This window comes from Zingiber officinale, chromosome 5B (genome assembly GCF_018446385.1).
Source record: "Zingiber officinale cultivar Zhangliang chromosome 5B, Zo_v1.1, whole genome shotgun sequence".
NCBI lineage: Eukaryota > Viridiplantae > Streptophyta > Magnoliopsida > Zingiberales > Zingiberaceae > Zingiber > Zingiber officinale.
In genome coordinates this window covers 28579921-28599949 of record NC_055995.1, presented here as the reverse complement: position 1 = coordinate 28599949, position 20029 = coordinate 28579921, and the positions used below count along the sequence as shown (strand labels likewise).

At 33.6% G+C, this 20029-nt stretch overlaps 1 protein-coding gene across 1 annotated transcript in view; it reads left to right on the top strand.

Annotated features, from left to right (window-relative positions):
* The first annotated feature begins 14781 nt into the window (after positions 1-14781).
* LOC121984292 (ABC transporter B family member 6-like) overlaps positions 14782-20029 on the top strand; it is a 34068-nt gene continuing 28820 nt past the window's right edge. The window contains exon 1 of the mRNA XM_042537160.1: positions 14782-15387. Coding sequence (XP_042393094.1) covers positions 14998-15387 — 390 coding nt within the window. The 5' untranslated portion in view covers positions 14782-14997. The remainder of the gene's footprint in view (positions 15388-20029) is intronic.

The following is a 20029-nucleotide window of genomic DNA, read 5'->3' as shown; positions in this document are numbered from 1 at the left end:
ATTTACTTCCTCTTATTGGTATGAGACAGCCGTAGGGGTTACTTTTGTATAATAAATGATCCATCACTCTTTGCATAATAAATAAGAAGTTGTTCACGGACAATTTAGTAATGCTGCTAGTGAGCGATGTTATTTTCGAGGTGTTGTAAACCTAGTTTGCTTCGTATAATGATAAATCTAGTTAGATTTATTGATTATCATTGGGTGATCGATCTAATTCTATAGAAATTTTTCATCAACTATTAAATCAGGAGTTTGCTTCGTGTAATGCTTGCCCTTTTGTTGAAAATGGAGTTTGTAATGAAAATTCGCTAATATTTTTTATGGCGCACTTGAAAATGCTCTCTGATCATTAGTTTTTGATATATTTTTTTAAAGTACTTAGCATGGTGCATATTTTTTACAAATTGATTATTTTTATTCATAATTTTTTTAGCTGGGGTGGATAGCTAGTTTTCTACTAACCATTCCGCTTTTGACTCATTATTTATTTTTCTCAACACTGAACAAGTGGTAGATGAAGGCTTTGGCTTTGGCAATTGACAAATTTTTTTTATATTTATATTTAATAAAATAAATCATTAAAAATATAAAATTTCATTTTATTTACCTTTGATAAATTTAAATATATTAAAATTAATTTTTAAATATTATTATTTTATTTTATTTTAAATAATAAAAATGCTTAAATGGACCAACTTAAGATATATGCCTTAGGTGTCTATTTTATTGCCCCAATAATTTAATATTTTGATATTATTCGTATTTGACTTTTTAAACAATTTTTTTAAATTATAGATTTTATTTTTTAAAACCATCCTACTTTTCTTTTTCTATATTGAACCCGACTGATTTGTATCAATCTCTTAAAAAATATGTTCTTCTCCTCTTTCATAGTTATAGGTGATCCTATGCTCTTTTTACTCCTCGCCAATAATTATATGCTCTTTCCCTCCCCGTTAGTGATCTTGTGCACTTCTCCCGATTTGACTCTCAAAGGATGTCTTTCTCTTTTCGTCGATGATTTCTCATCCTCACTTTTCCTTCCTCTTCCTCACTAAGAACAGATAATTAAGGATTCCTCATTCATTCAGCACAAAGCAACGGTGGTCTTTCTCAATAAAAACAGAAAATAAGGATTCCTCATTCATTCAACACAATGCAACGGTGCTCTTCCTCAATCACAATAGAAAGTAAGGGTTCCTTGTCAAGTTAATGCAAAACAACGATCAGCTCTCTTCTTCCTCAGTGAGAAATCCTCTTCTTCCTCCGTAAGAAATCCTACCAATTTAAGAAAAACAAAAATCAAAATTGAATCCGTGCTCTGTAAGATCACCCTTTTGATTTTAATGTCTGCACCAAATTATAAGCTATTTGATTTCTACTTTAATTTAATTATTATTCTTTATTATTGATATTTGTTTCAGAAGTGCCAGTTCAATAACGTTTTAGATGTTTATTATTCTTTATGTCTGCTCTTACATATTATTTTTTTTAATTTGGATCAATTATTTTTCTAGATGTTTATTTTTTTAGATGCTCATTTTAATTAATCTAAATAAAAGATAGTATTTATTTGCTATTTTATTATATTTATGCAGTTAATATAGTGTTAAACTTTAAATTTCAAATTAAAAATACAACACATAAATCATATTATTTTTAAATTTTAAATATTTTTATTTTGATAAAATATTAAAGATCTATATTTTCTTTTTCTATTATTTGAGTTAAATATGTAAAATATGATTTTAAATATATAAACGTATTTTTTTTATTCAATTTCAACCTATAATTAGAAGAAACAAATAATTTAATCTAATGAGAATGAAATTAATAAGTTGAGACTTTCAGTTGAAAAATCTTCTTAAAATTAATTATCGATAGTTTAGATTTATTTTCGGAATTAAAATTTTTATAAATAATAAATCTAGAATTAAAATAAATTTTCAGATACTAAACCTGATAAGGAAATAAGTTTTTTTCCAATGCAAATAACTTTAATAGAAAGTAGTTTTTTTTAAATTGGAAATTAAAAAAAAAAACTTATTTACACTCAATAATATCTCAAAAATATTAAATAATTTAATAATTTTATCAATTAAAAAAGTTAGAAAATTAAATTATATATATATATTTTAAAATTAATATTTATTTTTAAAAAAATTAAAAATTTTAATATATTTTTTCCCCTGTAGGATGATACGATTTAAGCAAATGATCGAGACGGCTTGATTTAAATTATCCAGAGTCTTCACTTAAGTTTTTTTTTTTTTAATAAAAAAATCGTTAATTGCAATGCAGAAGAAAAGGCTAGTTGATGGTGGATGAGTGACTTTATTGACAATTAATTAAGTCTTAACGATAACGCAAATGCCCCTTTTTCTTTTGAAAAAGGTTTTGATTGGGACGGAATCTTTTATTGTCCGACAAATAAATAATTTGCTGTCGATTAGGTCCAGAGTTAAGTAAAGTCGAGAGAAAGACAACTAAATTAGCGTAACGGTGGCATTTTAACGGTGGAGTCTCAATTTTAATAAATTTTTTTAATTAATATTAAATTTAAAAAATATTAGGTTGATAAATTATTAATATTTTCTAATTTATTTTAATGGTCATAAAAAAAATTTATTTAATCGAATTAATTATCTTTAAAATTAATTAACATAAACTAAATATATAATGTCAATTAAAAAAACTTAATTAAGTCATTTGAAATTTTAATATCTTGTCAATTTTTTAAAAGATTATAATGTTGTAAATTTTAAATACTAATTTTTCGGAATAACTAAATAAGTTTCTTAAGATTGAAAAAGTTATAACAACTGCCAATGCCCCCATATTTGAAAATGACCTCTATTTCTCTAGCTTTGAAAGATACACAATCGGAATAGTTGCGTTCAAGGTGTAAAATTGAATGAATAGTATGAAAATATTTAAATTTGAGTTCTAATTTAAAAAATATATGTGATATTTAAATTTAATGTTCAAAAATATAAATAATTCCGATTCGATTTTAGTTTAAAATTGTTAGGACCGAATATGTAGTTAGAGGGGGGGGTGAATAGCTCGGCGCGCTCCTCTTACTTGACGTTGCTTGTTTCTTCAAAGATATGCAACGGAAATACAAAGAAACACAATACACAACGCTAACAATAGGATTTACTTGGTATCCATCTCACAAGAGGTGACTAATCCAAGGATCCACGCACTCACACACCCTCCACTATGAATAACACTCCTTTATGGTTACTACCAAAGGCGGAGAAGCCCTACAACACTCTCAGTACAAGAAGAAGAAAGGGAAATACATGATAAGCAAAAGCTTACAAGATGTACAGTAAAAATTCTAACCCTAACTTCTTGTTGTAGCCCGCCTCTTGATCTTGGATCACCAGCAAACCTTGCTCCAAGAACTCTTCAAGAACTGGCGGTAGAGTGGGGAAACGCTGTGGAGGAGCTGCTGTGAAGATCGGAGTTGAACAATGTAAGAGTTGGTGAAGAAAGAGCTCGACAACGGCTTTAATCGACACCAACGGTCGGATCCCGATCGATTGGATTGCTCCCAATCGATCGGGGAGGCTTTGGATCAATCGACTGATTGATCCAGAGCGCCTCTGTGCTCTCAGGAATTGCCTGAATCGATCGACTGATCAATCCAGGGCTTATCGCACAGAATCACACTTCCCAATCGATCCACTGATCAATTGGGGGCTCTGGATCGATCGACCGATCGATCCAGCACTGTTCTGTGCGATCGCGCACTCGTCCCAATCGATGCACTGATCGATTGGGAGGAGGCTTGTCGCGAAGACTTGCCCAATCGATCGGCTGATCGATCCAACTCATGATTTTTCCCAAAATCAAGTCTAAAACCTGCTAAATCAACATCTGGTCAACCGTGACCTGTTGGTTCATCATGCTTAGCATCCGGTCACCCTTGACCTGCTAGGACTCGCTCACCAAGTGTCCGGTCAATCCCTTTGACCCACTTGGACTTTCCTTCTCGTGTCAAGTATCCAGTCAATCCCTTTGACCTACTTGGACTTTCCACCTCATGCCAAATATCCGGTCAATTCCTTTGACCTACTTGGTCTTTCCAATACCAGATGTCCGATCAGCCTTGATCCATCTGGATTTCCTCGTGCCTGGCTTCACTCACCAGGACTTCCTTTTGCCTAGCTTCACTCACTAGGTCTTTCACCTGGCTTCACTCACCAGGATTTCCTTCTGCCTAGCTTTACTCACTAGGTTTTTCCATCTGTCTGGCTTCACTCACCAGGACTTTCACCTAGTTTTACTCACTAGGATTTTCTTCTGCCTAGCTTCACTCACTAGGTCTTTCCATCTGCCTGGCTTCACTCACCAGGACTTTCACCTAGCTTCACTCACTAGGATTTCCTTCCGTCTAGCTTCACTCACTAGGTCTTTCCATCTGCCTGACTTCACTCACCAGGACTTTCACCTAGCTTCACTCACTAGGATTTCCAGCAAGTATCTAGTCAATCTTGACCTACTTGACTCTCCTTCACACATGAACAATTGCACCTAAATCTTCATGTATTGACTACATGTATTGTCAAACATCGAAACCACAACATCAAGACTCGAGCTTGACTCAATTCAAGCTCAGTCAACACGGCCAACCTTGACCTGGGGAATATTGCACCAACAATCTCCCCCTTTTTGATGTTTGACAATACCTTCTTTAATTTAGGCTAATCTCATAGCCTCAACCTTCTTCATGCCACTAGGTAATGAAGACGTAAGTTAAACCCTACATTCTCCCCCTAAGAGGGCAAACTCCCTCTTAGATAATGAATGTCTAACTTAAACCCTTTCATCCTCCCCCTATTGGTACACATCAAAATAATCAAACTCTCCCCCTGAAGAGTTACTCACCGTTGTTCACAACTTCACTCGTTGTTCAAAACATAATAACGAAGGTTTCATACCCTTCATTATTCTTAACGCTCATCCTTGAGCATACACCACTTAGTATATTCACTTGTTGTATCACAATCCGATAACGAAGGTCTCATACCCTTCACTATCATTAAATGTTCATCCTTGAGCAGACACCCCTTGAATAACGAAGATATTCACTCTCCATTATTTTCAACTGCTCAACCTTGAGCATTTCCGCGAAAGAAGGTTAACCACCTTCCAAGGTGTATGAAAAGTATTTTTCATGTCCTTAAAGAGTAACTCCCCCTAAAGACATGCACGTAACTTCTGTCATTGCACCAACAATGACTTGGAATCCCTAAACCTTTAGGAAACCCAAATTTAGAAGTTTTGAGGTTCAAAAATTCAATATTGAAACCAAACCTCAACCTAAACCTCTACTTAGTCTTCCTTAACCAATCCATCTTTGTTTTCATCATGAAAACTTCCCTTAAATGTGTATAAATATGTTTTGAGGGATTAGGAATGGTTACCTGGACTATAGATGGTCCAAAATGCTAAAATCAGGCTTTACCAGCCCAAAATTAGTATTCCCAATCGATTTGAGTTAGGTCACAATCGATTGACCTGCTTGAATCGATCCACTGATCGATTCAGGAGGGTTGGATCGATCGGTGGATCGATCCAGGAAGCTTCTGTTCGCAAGAAGCTTGCTCTCAATCGATCGCCCGATCGATTGAGACCCTTCAATCGATCGGGTGATCGATTGAAGCTCTAAAAAAACTGAAATTTCATTTCAGTCAATTTTAGAAACCCCTAGAAAAATCTACAAAATTTCAAAAATCATAAAAATCGTTGTAGACATTATTTAGGGCATATATTATCATGGAAAAATAGTTTTCTAAGAAAATATACCATATTTTCAAAGATGAACACAAACTTGAAATCTTGTAAAAACTTTAGTGTTTTCTTCAAGTTTGTGTCTAACTCTTCAATGATGATCACTATCAAAAGATAGTCTTTATCAAGGTTTTCCAAAAGCATTTTAAAATGATTTTCAAAACCAATATCCAACCATGTTCCTTGGGCTCAATGCACATGACTTGTACATTAGTTTTCCCAATGATTGGAAAACACATAACTATGTGTTTTGATGAATTTAAAACTCACAAAAATGCACTAAATTAACATCTTGAGTTTTGTTCATCATCCTAACATCTCACTTGTATTTAATGTGTAGTAAACCATATACAAGTCACCTTATAGTTCTTGTGAGATGTAAAGTTTTGGGTTTGCCCTAATCTAGGGATCATGTATATCTATCTAGGCATTTTGAGCTTATAAACATCCACCAAGGATGTGATTTGTTAATAAATGTCATTTATCCTTAAATTTTAAGGAATTAAAATAATGCATGATATGTTATGGCATACATCAAAAAGAGATAATTTTCAAAAGCAAATTTCCTATGACTATATGATGTATGTATGACATGACATGGTATTTTTTTTTGTGTTTTTCATAATAAAACATGAATGCAAAAATAAACATGATGTCATGACATATTATGGGCAAACAAAACATGACAAATTAGCATAAATAAAATACCTAGGTTGTTTACCTAAGTATCTTTAAGTCTTAGCTAAATTAAGATTTAAAACCTAGATTGCCCACTATTTCCCAAAAAAATGCCAATAATCCAATTTTGACATTTCTTTTGCTTTTCCTAATTTGTGCCAATTTAAATTAAAGATATTCCTCAATTTTTTTTTTGGCATAATTTACTCTTTTAAAGAGTAACCACTTTAAGTTAAGGCATAACTTGCCTTTAATTTCCCAAGAACATACCAAAATCCCAACTTGGTAGTTCTTATGATTTTCCCAATTTGTGTCACTTAAAATATCATCCAATTTATCAAATTGTGACACATTTTACTCTTATAAGAGTAAATAAAAATTCTTTTCATTTTCAAAGGTTAACAATAACCTTGAAAATGCTCTCCGAGTGTCAACTTCATCAAAGTTGGGTTAACTACCATTCTAATCAGAGTTGACACTTTCTAACCCATCTACGGGGTAGAGAAAATGCTCCTAGGAACCTTAAACCTATTGGTGCTCCTTGGGTGCTCTAGGTACTCACTAGGGATAACCTCCCTAGATACCTTCCTAGTGACCTTGTTAGGCTTCTTAGAAGCCTTGGTCACTTTTCTAGGTCAAGCCTAGGGATTACCTCCCTTGTGACCTTGTTAGTGACTTTCTTAGACTTCTTAGAAGTCTTAGTCACGTTTGTTGCAAAAATACTTCTAGGGATAACTTCCCTTGTATTTTTGACTTGATCACTTGACCTAGGGTTGGCTTCATAACTATATAGAACCCTATGGTAAGAGATTACATCCTTCTTAGCCTTAGGTTTGTATCCCAAACCTCTATGGCCCTTGGATGACCCTTGTTGTACTCCTAGACTTAGGTTTTGCTCATTTTACCCTTTTTGGATATTTTCCATTCTTTTTAGGGTCTTTTCTAATTTATCAAGTTTTGACCTCAAGACTTGATTTTCTCTCCATAATCCCTCAACCTTGGATTTCTCACTAAAACCTTGATTTTTCTTTCTCTTAGGTAAATACCTAAAATCCTTAGGATTACTTCCTAGTTGGTTATTTACCTTCTTAGCCCTAGATGTGGTAGTCTTAGCATGGAGAGCCATATGCTTTTCTTTAATATTATTATGCTCCCTATTTTTGTGGTAAATAGCATTAAAATGATAAAAATTTGAACTAGCATGCTTTTTACCATTATTCAAGGGAGTAGGCTTAATAAATGATATCTTTCTTTTTACCTTGGAGGCTTCCCCTTGAGTTGTGCTTCCTCCACGAGCCTTGACCGCTTTCTTTCCCTTGGGACATTGGCTCCTATAATGTCCCTTTTGATTGCAAGAGAAGCACACAATGTGCTCCTTGCTCTTCTTTGTTGTGGGGACGGTCTCTTTGCCCTTTGGTGCCACTTGGCTCTTTTTCTTTGGCAATTTAGGGTATTTGCTCTTATAATGCCCATGCTCCCTACACTCAAAATATATGATATGATTTTTATTTTTATTTGAAACATTTATACCTTCATGTGTAGGGATGACATCTTCTCCTTTTGATCCAGAGGTAGAGGCTTCCTCTTGATCCGATAATGATGCTCCTCCAATAGATTCGACTTGACTTGTGGAGGTGGAAGCTTCTTCATCCTCTTCTTCTCTTGACCCGGATGTGGAGACTTCTTCCTCTTCTTGATCCGGTATCATCGAAAATTGCTCCCCCTCAATCATAGAGGTGGAGGCTTGATCTTCTTCTTCATCCTCTTGTATATGAAACAAGGAATATGCTCATTCCTTGCTCTTTTGGTTGCATTCCTTTGAGGATGAAGCTTTTTGGACTTCTTCTTTGGAAGTTGAGCATCTCTCAACTTCGGAATTCTCCTCCTCTTGGTCTTCCTCCAATGAGTCGTCCTCTTTGGATTTTTCTTGGATTGGTACAGTGGAGGGGATCTCATGAATTGTTGCCAATTTGCTCCAAAGCTCCTTGGCATCCTTGAATTCACCAATTTGCTCCAAAATGTGGCTAGGCAATAGATTGACCAAAAGCTTGGTCATTTTGTCATTTGCCTCACATCTTTGGATTTGGTCTTGGCTCCACTTGCTCCTCTTGAGAACTTTGCCCTTGGAATTTGTTGGAGCTTCAAATCCTTCCATTAGAGCAAACCATTGCTCTATCTCCACCATCAAGAAATTTTTGATCCTTGATCTCCAAAGATCGAAGATTATCATTGTGAATGGTGGAGGCACCCTCGTGTCGAATCCGAGTCCATCTCAGAATTCCATCTTGAAGTTGAGCTTCTTAAATTCTTTGACTTTGATGAATTTGCTTCAACTTCTTCACCCTCTAGCTTTTTGCTCCTTCCGGCGATGATTCCGGTGAAGAGCGGCCTCGCTCTGATACCACTTGTTAGGACCGAATATGTAGCTAGAGGGGGGGTGAATAGCTCGGCCCGCTCCTCTTACTTGACGTTGCTTGTTTCTTCAAAGATATGCAACGGAAATACAAAGAAACACAATACACAACGCTAACAATAGGATTTACTTGGTATCCATCTCACAAGAGGTGACTAATCCAAGGATCCACGCACTCACACACCCTCCACTATGAATAATACTCCTTTATGGTTACTACCAAAGGCGGAGAAGCCCTACAACACTCTCAGTACAAGAAGAAGAAAGGGAAATACATGATAAGCAAAAGCTTACAAGATGTACAGTAAAAACTCTAACCCTAACTTCTTGTTGTAGCCCGCCTCTTGATCTTGGATCACCAGCAAACCTTGCTCCAAGAACTCTTCAAGAACTGGCGGTAGAGTGGGGAAACGCTGTGGAGGAGCTGCTGTGAAGATCGGAGTTGAACAATGTAAGAGTTGGTGAAGAAAGAGCTCGACAACGGCTTTAATCGACGCCAACGGTCGGATCCCGATCGATTGGATTGCTCCCAATCGATCGGGGAGGCTTTGGATCAATCGACTGATTGATCCAGAGCGCCTCTGTGCTCTCAGGAATTGCCTGAATCGATCGACTGATCAATCCAGGGCTTATCGCACAGAATCACACTTCCCAATCGATCCACTGATCGATTGGGGGCTCTGGATCGATCGACCGATCGACCGATCGATCCAGCACTGTTCTGTGCGATCGCGCACTCGTCCCAATCGATGCACTGATCGATTGGGAGGAGGCTTGTCACGAAGACTTGCCCAATCGATCGGCCGATCGATTGGGCATGAGCCAATCGATCGGCTGATCGATCCAACTCATGATTTTTCCCAAAATCAAGTCTAAAACCTCCTAAATCAACATCTGGTCAACCATGACCTGTTGGTTCATCATGCTTAGCATCCGATCACCCTTGACCTGCTAGGACTCGCTCACCAAGTGTCCGGTCAATCCCTTTGACCCACTTGGACTTTCCTTCTCGTGCCAAGTATCCAGTCAATCCCTTTGACCTACTTGGACTTTCCACCTCATGCCAAATATCCGGTCAATTCCTTTGACCTACTTGGTCTTTCCAATACCAGATGTCCGATCAGCCTTGATCCATCTGGATTTCCTCGTGCCTGGCTTCACTCACCAGAACTTCCTTTTGCCTAGCTTCACTCACTAGGTCTTTCACCTGGCTTCACTCACCAGGATTTCCTTCTGCCTAGCTTTACTCACTAGGTTTTTCCATCTGCCTGGCTTCACTCACCAGGACTTTCACCTAGTTTTACTCACTAGGATTTCCTTCTGCCTAGCTTCACTCACTAGGTCTTTCCATCTGCCTGGCTTCACTCACCAGGACTTTCACCTAGCTTCACTCACTAGGATTTCCTTCCGCCTAGCTTCACTCACTAGGTCTTTCCATCTGCCTGACTTCACTCACCAGGACTTTCACCTAGCTTCACTCATTAGGATTTCCAGTCAAGTATCCAGTCAATCTTGACCTACTTGACTCTCCTTCACACATGAACAATTGCACCTACAATCTTCATGTATTGACTACATGTATTGTCAAACATCGAAACTACAACATCAAGACTCGAGCTTAACTCAATTCAAGCTCAGTCAATACGGTCAACCTTGACCTGGAGAATATTGCACCAACAAAAATAAATTTTTAGTTTGCTCAAATTGTTCGAATTTTAATTATAATTAAATGATTGAAATTTGAGTTAGGTTTAATTATTCAGATCTTAATTAAGTATATTTAAATTAAAATGGTATAAAAATAATTAAAATTAACTCTCATAAATAATAATAAAAAATGTTATTTCAAATTAATTTAAAAAATTTGAATTAAATAATTTGTTCGAGCCGTTTACACCTAGTTGGTTGGGTTATAGAGAAGTCCATGAACAAGACAGCTCGAGGAGGGAACAGGTGTGCGACACATGTTAATTTTTAGCCATATTTACGGGGCAAAAATTATTATGACAATTATTTTATAATGATTTTAATTCTTTTAAATATTTTTAATTAAGTTGATAACAAATTAATATATGTTTTGATTAATTTATTTTAATATTTTGTAGTAACTACTCTTAGCTATTATACTATCTAAAAGCTTGATGTCCTTAAGATTTTTACTCTAAATTGGACATTAATTTTAAATATGATGTTTTGATAATTTATTTAGGAGATCTTGGGTTGTAAATAAGTCAAGTCAAGTCGAACTTTGGGGTGTTTAAGCTTGTTTGATAAGTTAACCAAGTCGAGCCGAGCCGAGCTTAAAATGAACCAAGCTTTTGAAATGAGTGTTCAAGCTTAGCTTGGTTTATTTTTTATGAGCTTGAGCTTGTTTGAAGCTTGGTTCATTTAGATGTTATCAAGCTCTCAATTCAAGCTTGATTTGAGCTTGGTTCGAGCTTGGCTTGAGTTTGTTTCGAGCTTGGTTCATTTAGATGTTATCAAGCTCTCAATTCAAGTTTATTTGATTGTTTGAAACTTTTAGTTGTTTGATTGATTATTAAGCTTGATAATTTAAATTTATTATTATTATTTTTATTATTTATTTAGCATATTGAAAATCTTTTTGTTAACGAATATAGTTCATGAACATTATTTATGAACGTTGTTCACGAACATTGTTCACGAACGTTAACGAGCTGAACACGTATGTGTCCAAGCTTGTTTGTTTAGCTTAACAAGCTGTTCAAGCTTATTTGTTTAATTAATCGTATGTATATTGAACGAACATAAACAAGCTCTTACCAAGCCGAACACCAAACTTGTTCACGAACGCTTGGTTCATTTACAACCCTAAGGAGATCTCAAAGTAATTTCTTTTAGGTTCATGTTATATATTGTCATACTGAAAGTAAAAAAATATCACTATTATCTTTATTATATAATTTTTAGTTTCTTTATCGGTAGAATTTTTTTTCATATGATTGAATCGATCATCCCAAATTTAATATTATCTAATTTATATGATTGAATCGATCAACCCAGATTTAATATTATCTAATTTATATTTTTTTTTCTGAATCTCATGTTGATAATGTAAATGACTGATTAATGTTTTAAAAATATATATGTTTTTTTAACGATGGATCCACTGTCTATAAAAAAAATTAGGTTTGAAATATTGAACCCGTTAAAAAAAAACTCCATCAAGCCTGTACACTAATTTAGAAAAGAAAAAAAAACTTTTCAAACAACTTGGTTGGGATGCCCTCAACTGAGTATCTATATTTCTTAAATATGTAAGTGGCACATTATATTTTAAAAATTACTAAATCAAGTATTAATTTTTCTTGAATCTCTTTAAAAAAATTGATCATTTTAATGTGAGTTCACAGTTAAATAGACAAGTCATTACTAGATACACTTAGAATGTGTTTGGTTCAAATTATCATGTATAATTTTAGGAAATAAAATATAACCAAATATTATTTGATTCAATAGATAATGTAAAACAAATTTGTTTATTTGAAGCTTTTAATGAATAATTTAATTTAATATTTTACTATATTATCCTTAGTTACAAAACCAACCATATATATATTTTAAACTTTATGTTTTTTTTTCTTTTCAAGCTTTTCTTTAATTTTATGTGTTTTTTTTTATTTATTTTATTTCTTTCCTTTTTATTTTTTTTAAATTTTTTAAAAGTTTTAATTTTTTTTACATTTTTTTTTATTTTTTATGTTTTTTTATTTTTTATGTTTTTTTATTTTTTAATGTTTTCCTATTTTTATATATATTTTTAATTTGTTTATGTTTTTATTTTTTAATAATTTTTTAAATTTTTTACGTTTTTTTCTATTTTAAAATTTTTATAATGGTTTTTACATTTATTTTATTTTATTTATTTTTTAAAAAGTTTTTTATTTTATTTTTTATATTTTGTATTTTTTTCTTTACATTTTTATTTTTTATCACATTTTTCTCTTATTTGAGGGTATTTTGGGTAAATTTTTTTTATTAATCTTAAAATCAAGAAAAATCTCAGTTTTTCGATTTCGGATTGCATGCCCTTTTTACTGATGATATTACTCGAGAATCATTGATTATCTAAATCAAATAGGATTTTCGTTTATAATCTTGAATGGATAACAAAAATTATCAAAGATATTTTTTTTTTTGTCGAGGTTGGAGGGATACTTTAAAAAATGAATATACGATATAATATTTTTTTTTAAAAAAATAAGGTATACATTTTGAATATTTAAAATAATTAGGTGAGCAATTCACTAAATTACCAAGATATTTAATCAAGTTATCAAATAGTTTATGTAATGAGAAAGCGATTCACCTTTGCCCCTAGGATATAGAGTGCAATGATAAATTATGGAACCAAAGTTTAAATATCATCTATGATATATTATATATAGGGAGTTCAAATTATTTATAATGTTGAACCGTCTACTAAAATTTATCTATACTTTTTGATTTATTTTAATGGTAAGTTAAAAAAATTTTATAGAATAAGACGTGTCATCTTCAAAATTAATTAAATTATGAGATTAGGATATTTAAATTATTAAATAAATCATTGTCTATATATATATATATATTCGTGTGTCAAAATAAATACACATATTCGTAGACAAAAATTACTTTTTGCATGTTAACTTAAATTTAGTATGAAATATAAATTTAAATAAAAAAATATAAATTTTTCATAATTTGAAAACGACCTAAATTAACTATCCATGACCATGAAAAACAAAATCATCCTAGTATACGACGAGCTTCAAGTCAATTCACATGTCGTTGGGTCAAGCTTGGTTAACGCGCCGATACAATTTTTTAATCAATAATCAAATACCCAAAAATAGAACGTAGATTAATTTAATACGGACAGCTAAATAAATAAATAAATAAATAAAAATCGATAATCCCATTAAATGCTGCAAATATGGAAGAAAATACTTACAAATTTAGCTAACAGACAACAAAGTAATTAAAGGCCACGCTGCCTTCCTTTAATAATATCCACTTGGAATACGACATCCTCATGAGCATTTCTTTTTCTCTCTTTTTCTCCGATGGGGCGAGGTAAGACCGTTCCATTTGCCTGCTGCTTTCTGACTCGTACAGACAAAAGGCCATTATTATAATTATTTTATTCTACCCCTCGAGGTTGTAGTATTTTTTAAAATACTCTAAAGATTTTAAAATTATCAAAATATCACTTATAGTTTATTATTATTTTATCTTCCACCCTTGACATTATAAATAGCAGAAATTTATCAGAAAAAATAAAAACCAACATTTTTTAATAAAAAAACAGTCGGATATTTAATTGGTATGGGCGGACTAATCGTGAGATGATGATTGTTTATCATCCCATTAGAAAAAAAAAATTCTACAGTGTATCGTAGTTAGAATTTGTACAGTAGATAATTAATTGCTGACGTTCTAAATTGTTAATTTTAATTAAAACTATTTTAAGTAATTTAGTTAACTATTTTACGTGGTATTTACTCCTTTTGACCAAGTTAAATAAGTTTTAATTAAATTAAAGTACTTTAAATTACTATTTGAGTAGCCTTAATTAATATTAAAATATTTCTAATTATAATTACTTGATAATTTTAAGTGTAGCATAGTTGTCATAACTGTTTATGTTTTGAGAATAAGAAGGTCCTTTTGATTTTTTTAAAATGAACTACTTTTTAGTTGATAATGAAAATAAAGGGGCTCTTATAAAATTTCTTAAACAATACTATGCCTGGTTTCATCATTGCTTAACAATTATTCACATTATAGAAGGCATTTTTACAATACGTATAAATATTTTGAGTAAAATGAAAATTGTCGTAAAGATTTATATTTACCGGCTATTTGTTTATTATGATTACTATTATTATCGCGTTCTTCGTCCTGGAAAAGGAAAGCGACAACCGCTCGTCAGCCACGGCTGCTGTGGACGACCAAACAAGACCGGCGTAGACGAAACTGTAGAGAAAGGGCGGAGCCAAAACCCTAGATCCGGCGTCCCTTTGGTGGTTTCGATGCGGCGCTAGGGTTTAGGGTTTTCGTCAGCAGCCGCACCGGGAAGAGAGATCGCGGCGAGGATGATGGGCTCCAGGGGGCTGTTCGGGTGGTCTCCGCCCCACGTACAGCCCCTGACTCCGGTTTCCGAGGTGTCGGAGCCACCTGAATCCCCCTCGCCGTACACGGAGGGCGGGGCCGACCCGGTGGCCCCGGAGGACGAGGGCGGTGCGGAGGACATGGAGGAGATCGAGCCGCCTCCGGCCGCGGTTCCGTTCTCTAGGCTATTTGCCTATGCGGACCGGGTCGATTGGGTGCTGATGGCAGTCGGCTCCATCGCGGCGGCCGCGCACGGGGTCGCGCTGGTGATCTACCTGCATCTTTTCGGGCAGGGCATCCATTTGTTGCGCTACGAGAGCCCGAGATCCGGCTTACACCATGACGGTGACCTGCTGTTAAGGAAAATGAAGGACGTGAGTTGGATTCTTGTGCTTCGTATCCTGCCTTTTTTTTACGAACTCTTTTCCTCTTTTGCATCTTCCTTGGCGGACAAATAATTAGTTCCATGATTTTGTTTCCTGCCCTTTGAGTCTATTGAACTTGGTATGATTATCAGAAATAGTTAATTATATACCCATTTGAACCAGTTAAACCTTGAAGCTTTGAGTGATAGATTAAGCTTTGATTGGAGGGGCACAACCTACGATAAACAGCTGTGGCCCTGCCCTCACTCTGAATTTATTTTTCAATACATCCGTTTACTACTAGGAAATATGTGGAACATTGTATTTCTTTTGTCCTCTTTGGGTACGTAGCTGCTTCAAATAATTTCTATTGATATACTGGACTATAATTATTCATTTTAAATTTTAGTTTCTTTTACTTTTGTAATATGACATCATCATTAAATCATGCTTGCCTTATTTCTCTGGGTCAACTACTTGGATTTTATCTTCCTATTGGAGCTTTATGTAAGACTATATCACTTACAATATTCAAATTAAATTATTTTTTGATCTTCCCATGCCTTTTACACATTTCAATTTAATTGATTTAACTCATTTAACTATAGAAGCTATTGCTTGTCTTTGAACATGTCCATGCCATTTCAATTTATCATCGCTCACTGTATCATTACTGCTACATCTAATTTCTCACAGATGATAGTGTTTTTTTATTTTATACTTTACACCGAGCTTTATATATATATATATATATATATATATTTTTTATTTGTTACTTTCTGACAATCCAACACTCCACTCCAAAAGAACACAACATCAAATGTTTTCTAACTTCAAATTGGTCATTGAGTCGGCTAGGTACTAGTTCCTTTTTTAACTTATAGCAAATTTTTCCACACGACGAACCAATCATGGCCGATAAAGGAGGAGAGTTACATTAGGTTGCCAGCTTAAAACTATGACAAATATTCAATAAATGAATCCATTAAACTATTGGGCTAATACTAGGTCATTCCCCAGAAGGAAGCAAGGATCACTACATCTCCAGAATTTGGGTGTAGTGCTAAATATGCAAGGATTCATATTATAAGGTTCGCCTGTAATGTATCGGCAAGGATCGTTATATCTCCATGAGAACTTGGGTGTAGTGTTAAATAGGCAAGAGTTCTCATACCATAACTTGGATAAGAACGATATGATAAAAAACTAATAATCTAAGATTTAGAATATGGAACATAGGAACCCTCACTGGTAAATCAATGGATGTAGTAGATACGATGATTAGGAGAAGAACTAATATTTTGTGTGTACAAGAGACAAATAGGTAGGTGAGAAGGTAAAGATAATAGAAAATTCGAGTTTTAAGTTATGATACAGGAAAGAGTAAATTAAGAAATGAAGTGGGTATTGTTGTAGATAGTTCGTTAAAAGATGAAGTCGTAGTAGTTAGAAAAGGGGATGAAATTATAACCCTTAACACAATAGTGGTGAAAGAAACTATGAACATAATTAGCGTATATACACCGCAAGTAGGATTAGATAAAGTTACCAAATCAAGGTTGGGACGACTTAGATAAAATATTACAAAATATTTCGTCAATTGAAATGATTTTAATAGGAGGTGATCTAATGGTTATGTCGGAGTGAAAAATGAGGAATATGAAAGGGTATATGAGATTATGGATTTGGAACTAGAAATGAGGGAGGGAAAACTATATTAGATTTTGTGATAGCATATGACCTTATATTAACTTATATGTTTTTTAAGAAAAGAGAAGAACACTTCAAAAGTGGGAATAATAAATTGCAAATTGACTTTCTTATGATTAGGAAGAAGGATAAAAATATTTGTAAAGATTGCAAGTTCATCCCTGGAGAAAGCTTAACTACCCAACATAGGTTAGTAGTGTTGGATATATGCCTCAAATATAGTATCAATAGAAAGAAATATATACGACTCTTAGAATTAAGGGGTGCAAGTTAAATGATAGGAAGCAAAATATATTTAAGTAGAAGGTAGGAGTACAAATATTAGGTGAAATATACGGTTACTCTAATACGATATGGGATATTAAAGTTGAAAATAGTAGCTAAGAGTGTATTTGGTGAGTCAAAGGGACATGCACCATTAAGTAAGAAATCTTGGTGGTGGAATGAGAAAGTACAAGAGAAAGTGAAGGAAAAACGAATAGCTTATAAGGAATTATATATTTGTAAAAACTAGGAAAACTTAAAAAATATACAATAGCCAAGAAAGAAGCTAAAAAATTAGTGAATGAAACAAAGAATGAAACTTTTGAAAGATTATATCAAAAATTGGATACAAAAGAAGAAGAAAGAGACATTTATAGAATAGCTAAAGGGAGAGAAAGGAAGATAAGAGATCATATCCAAATAAAATGTATTAAACATGAATATAATAGGGTACTAGTAAATGATGGAGAAATAAAAGAGTGTTGAAAGAAATATTTTTCATCAATTTTTTAATGAAGGTTTAGGTGATCAACTTAATTTAGGTAATTTAAGTAGGTCAAATGAGTGTAGAAATTTAATTTTTTATCGTAGAATTCAAATTTCAGAAGTAGAACAAACTTTAAATGAGATGCACAATGGAAAAACCGTTGGACCAGATGATATTCCGATAAAGGTATGAAAGTGAAAATAAGGTATTGAATGACTTACAAAATTATTTAATATGATATTGAAAATGAAGAAAGGGAGCCTTGGCGCAATGGTAAAATTGTTGCTATGTGATCAAAATGTCACAGGTTTGAATCCTGGAAACAGCCTCTTGCAAAAAGCACCGGGCTGCCTTTTTTTTATGATATTGAAAATGAAAAAAATGTCTGATCAATGGAGGATAAGTGCTTTAATTCCCTTATATAAGAATAAGGGAGACGCACAAAGTTGTGCAAATTATAGGAGTATTAAACTAATGAGTCATAGAATGAAATTTTAGAAAAAAGTAATAGAAAAAAGATTAAAGAGGCCACGATGAGCAAAAATCAATTTGGGTTTATGCCTGAAAGGTCGACAATAGAAGTTATACATCTTAGACAATTAATTGAAAATATCGTGAGCAAAAACAAGATCTACACATGGTATTCATTGACATAGAAAAAGCTTATGATAGAGTGCTAAGTGAAATTATATGGAAAATTATAGAAAGAGTGATGTTAGTGTAACATATATTCAACAAAATTAAGGATATGTACGAGAATGCAACAACCAGAGAAGACTTCAGACAAAGTAACTGAAGCATTTTCAATAAAGATAGAGTTATATTAAAAATCAACTCTAAGTCCCTATCTTTTTGTATTAATTATGGATTAACTCACTGCACACATTTAAGACACAATACTGTGATACATGTTGCTTGCAGATGATATTATTTTGGTAGATGAAATACGTGAAGGAGTAAATGCTAAATTAGAATCTTGATAGAAAACAGTAGAAGGGACAAGATTTGGACTTAGTAGAATAAAGACAGAATATATGTAATTTAAGTTTAGCAATATTATATATAATGAGATAATTATAAAGATAAGAGATGACGAGTTGCCCAAAATTGACAACTTTAAATATTTAAGATCATTTTTACAAAATGATGGAGGGATTGAGAGAGATGTCTTATATATAATACAAGCAGGATGATTAAAATGGAGGAGAGCGCCGAGTGTATCTCTAAAACTTAAAGGAAAATTTTATAAAACTACGGTTAGACCTACTATATTATATGAAGTTGAATGTTGGATTATGACTTAAGCACATGAGCAAAAGATGAGAGTTACATAGATGAAGATGTTAAGGTGGATGTATGGACATACAAGGATGACCAGAATAAGGAATGAGAGCGTTAGAGAGAAAGTCGGAGTTGTATCTATTGAGGAAAAACTCCGAGAGACACATTTAAGATGGTACGACTATGTATTTAGAGGACCAATAAATGCCCCAGTTAGGTGATGTAAAACTATTACAAACATGCATATCAAACGAGAAAGAGGAAAACAAAAAAAAACATGGTTAGCAACAATCAAAAAAAGATAAAATTTTTTAAGTATAGATAATGATATAGTAGGAGATAGAGCTTAATAACGTAAAAGGATCTATATAGCCGACCCCACCTAGTGGGATAATGCTTAGTTATTGTTGTTGTTGTAGCTTCAAAATTTTATGAAAGGAAATATAAAAGATATTCAAAAATAGGGAAATTGTGTTGATTAGTTTGTGTCATTCTAATTTGGCACTAGTTCTTGTTCAGTTTGACTAGTTTTGACATGTTTTCCCCTTAAATTTACTACTTTAAGAAATATAAAAGATAATTTAGAAATAGGGAAATTGTGTTGATCTGTTTGTGTCATTCTAATTGACACTAGTTCTTGTTTAGTTGGACTAGTTTTGACTTGTTTTCCCCCTAAGCCTCTGTTTGGATGAGGTGAGGTAGAGTTCATTAACGGAAAGGGAAGGGAGGGGAAGGAATGGAAAGGGAGGGTAATTACTTACACCGGTGTAAGGAAATAGACCATTTGAGGGTTAAAAGGGGTAAAAGTTCCCCTTCCTCCTCTCACCTCCTTCCCTCACCTTCTACCCAGACAAGGGTAAAAGTTATCTTTCCATTACTTATCCTTCCCTCACCTCCTCCCAAATAGAA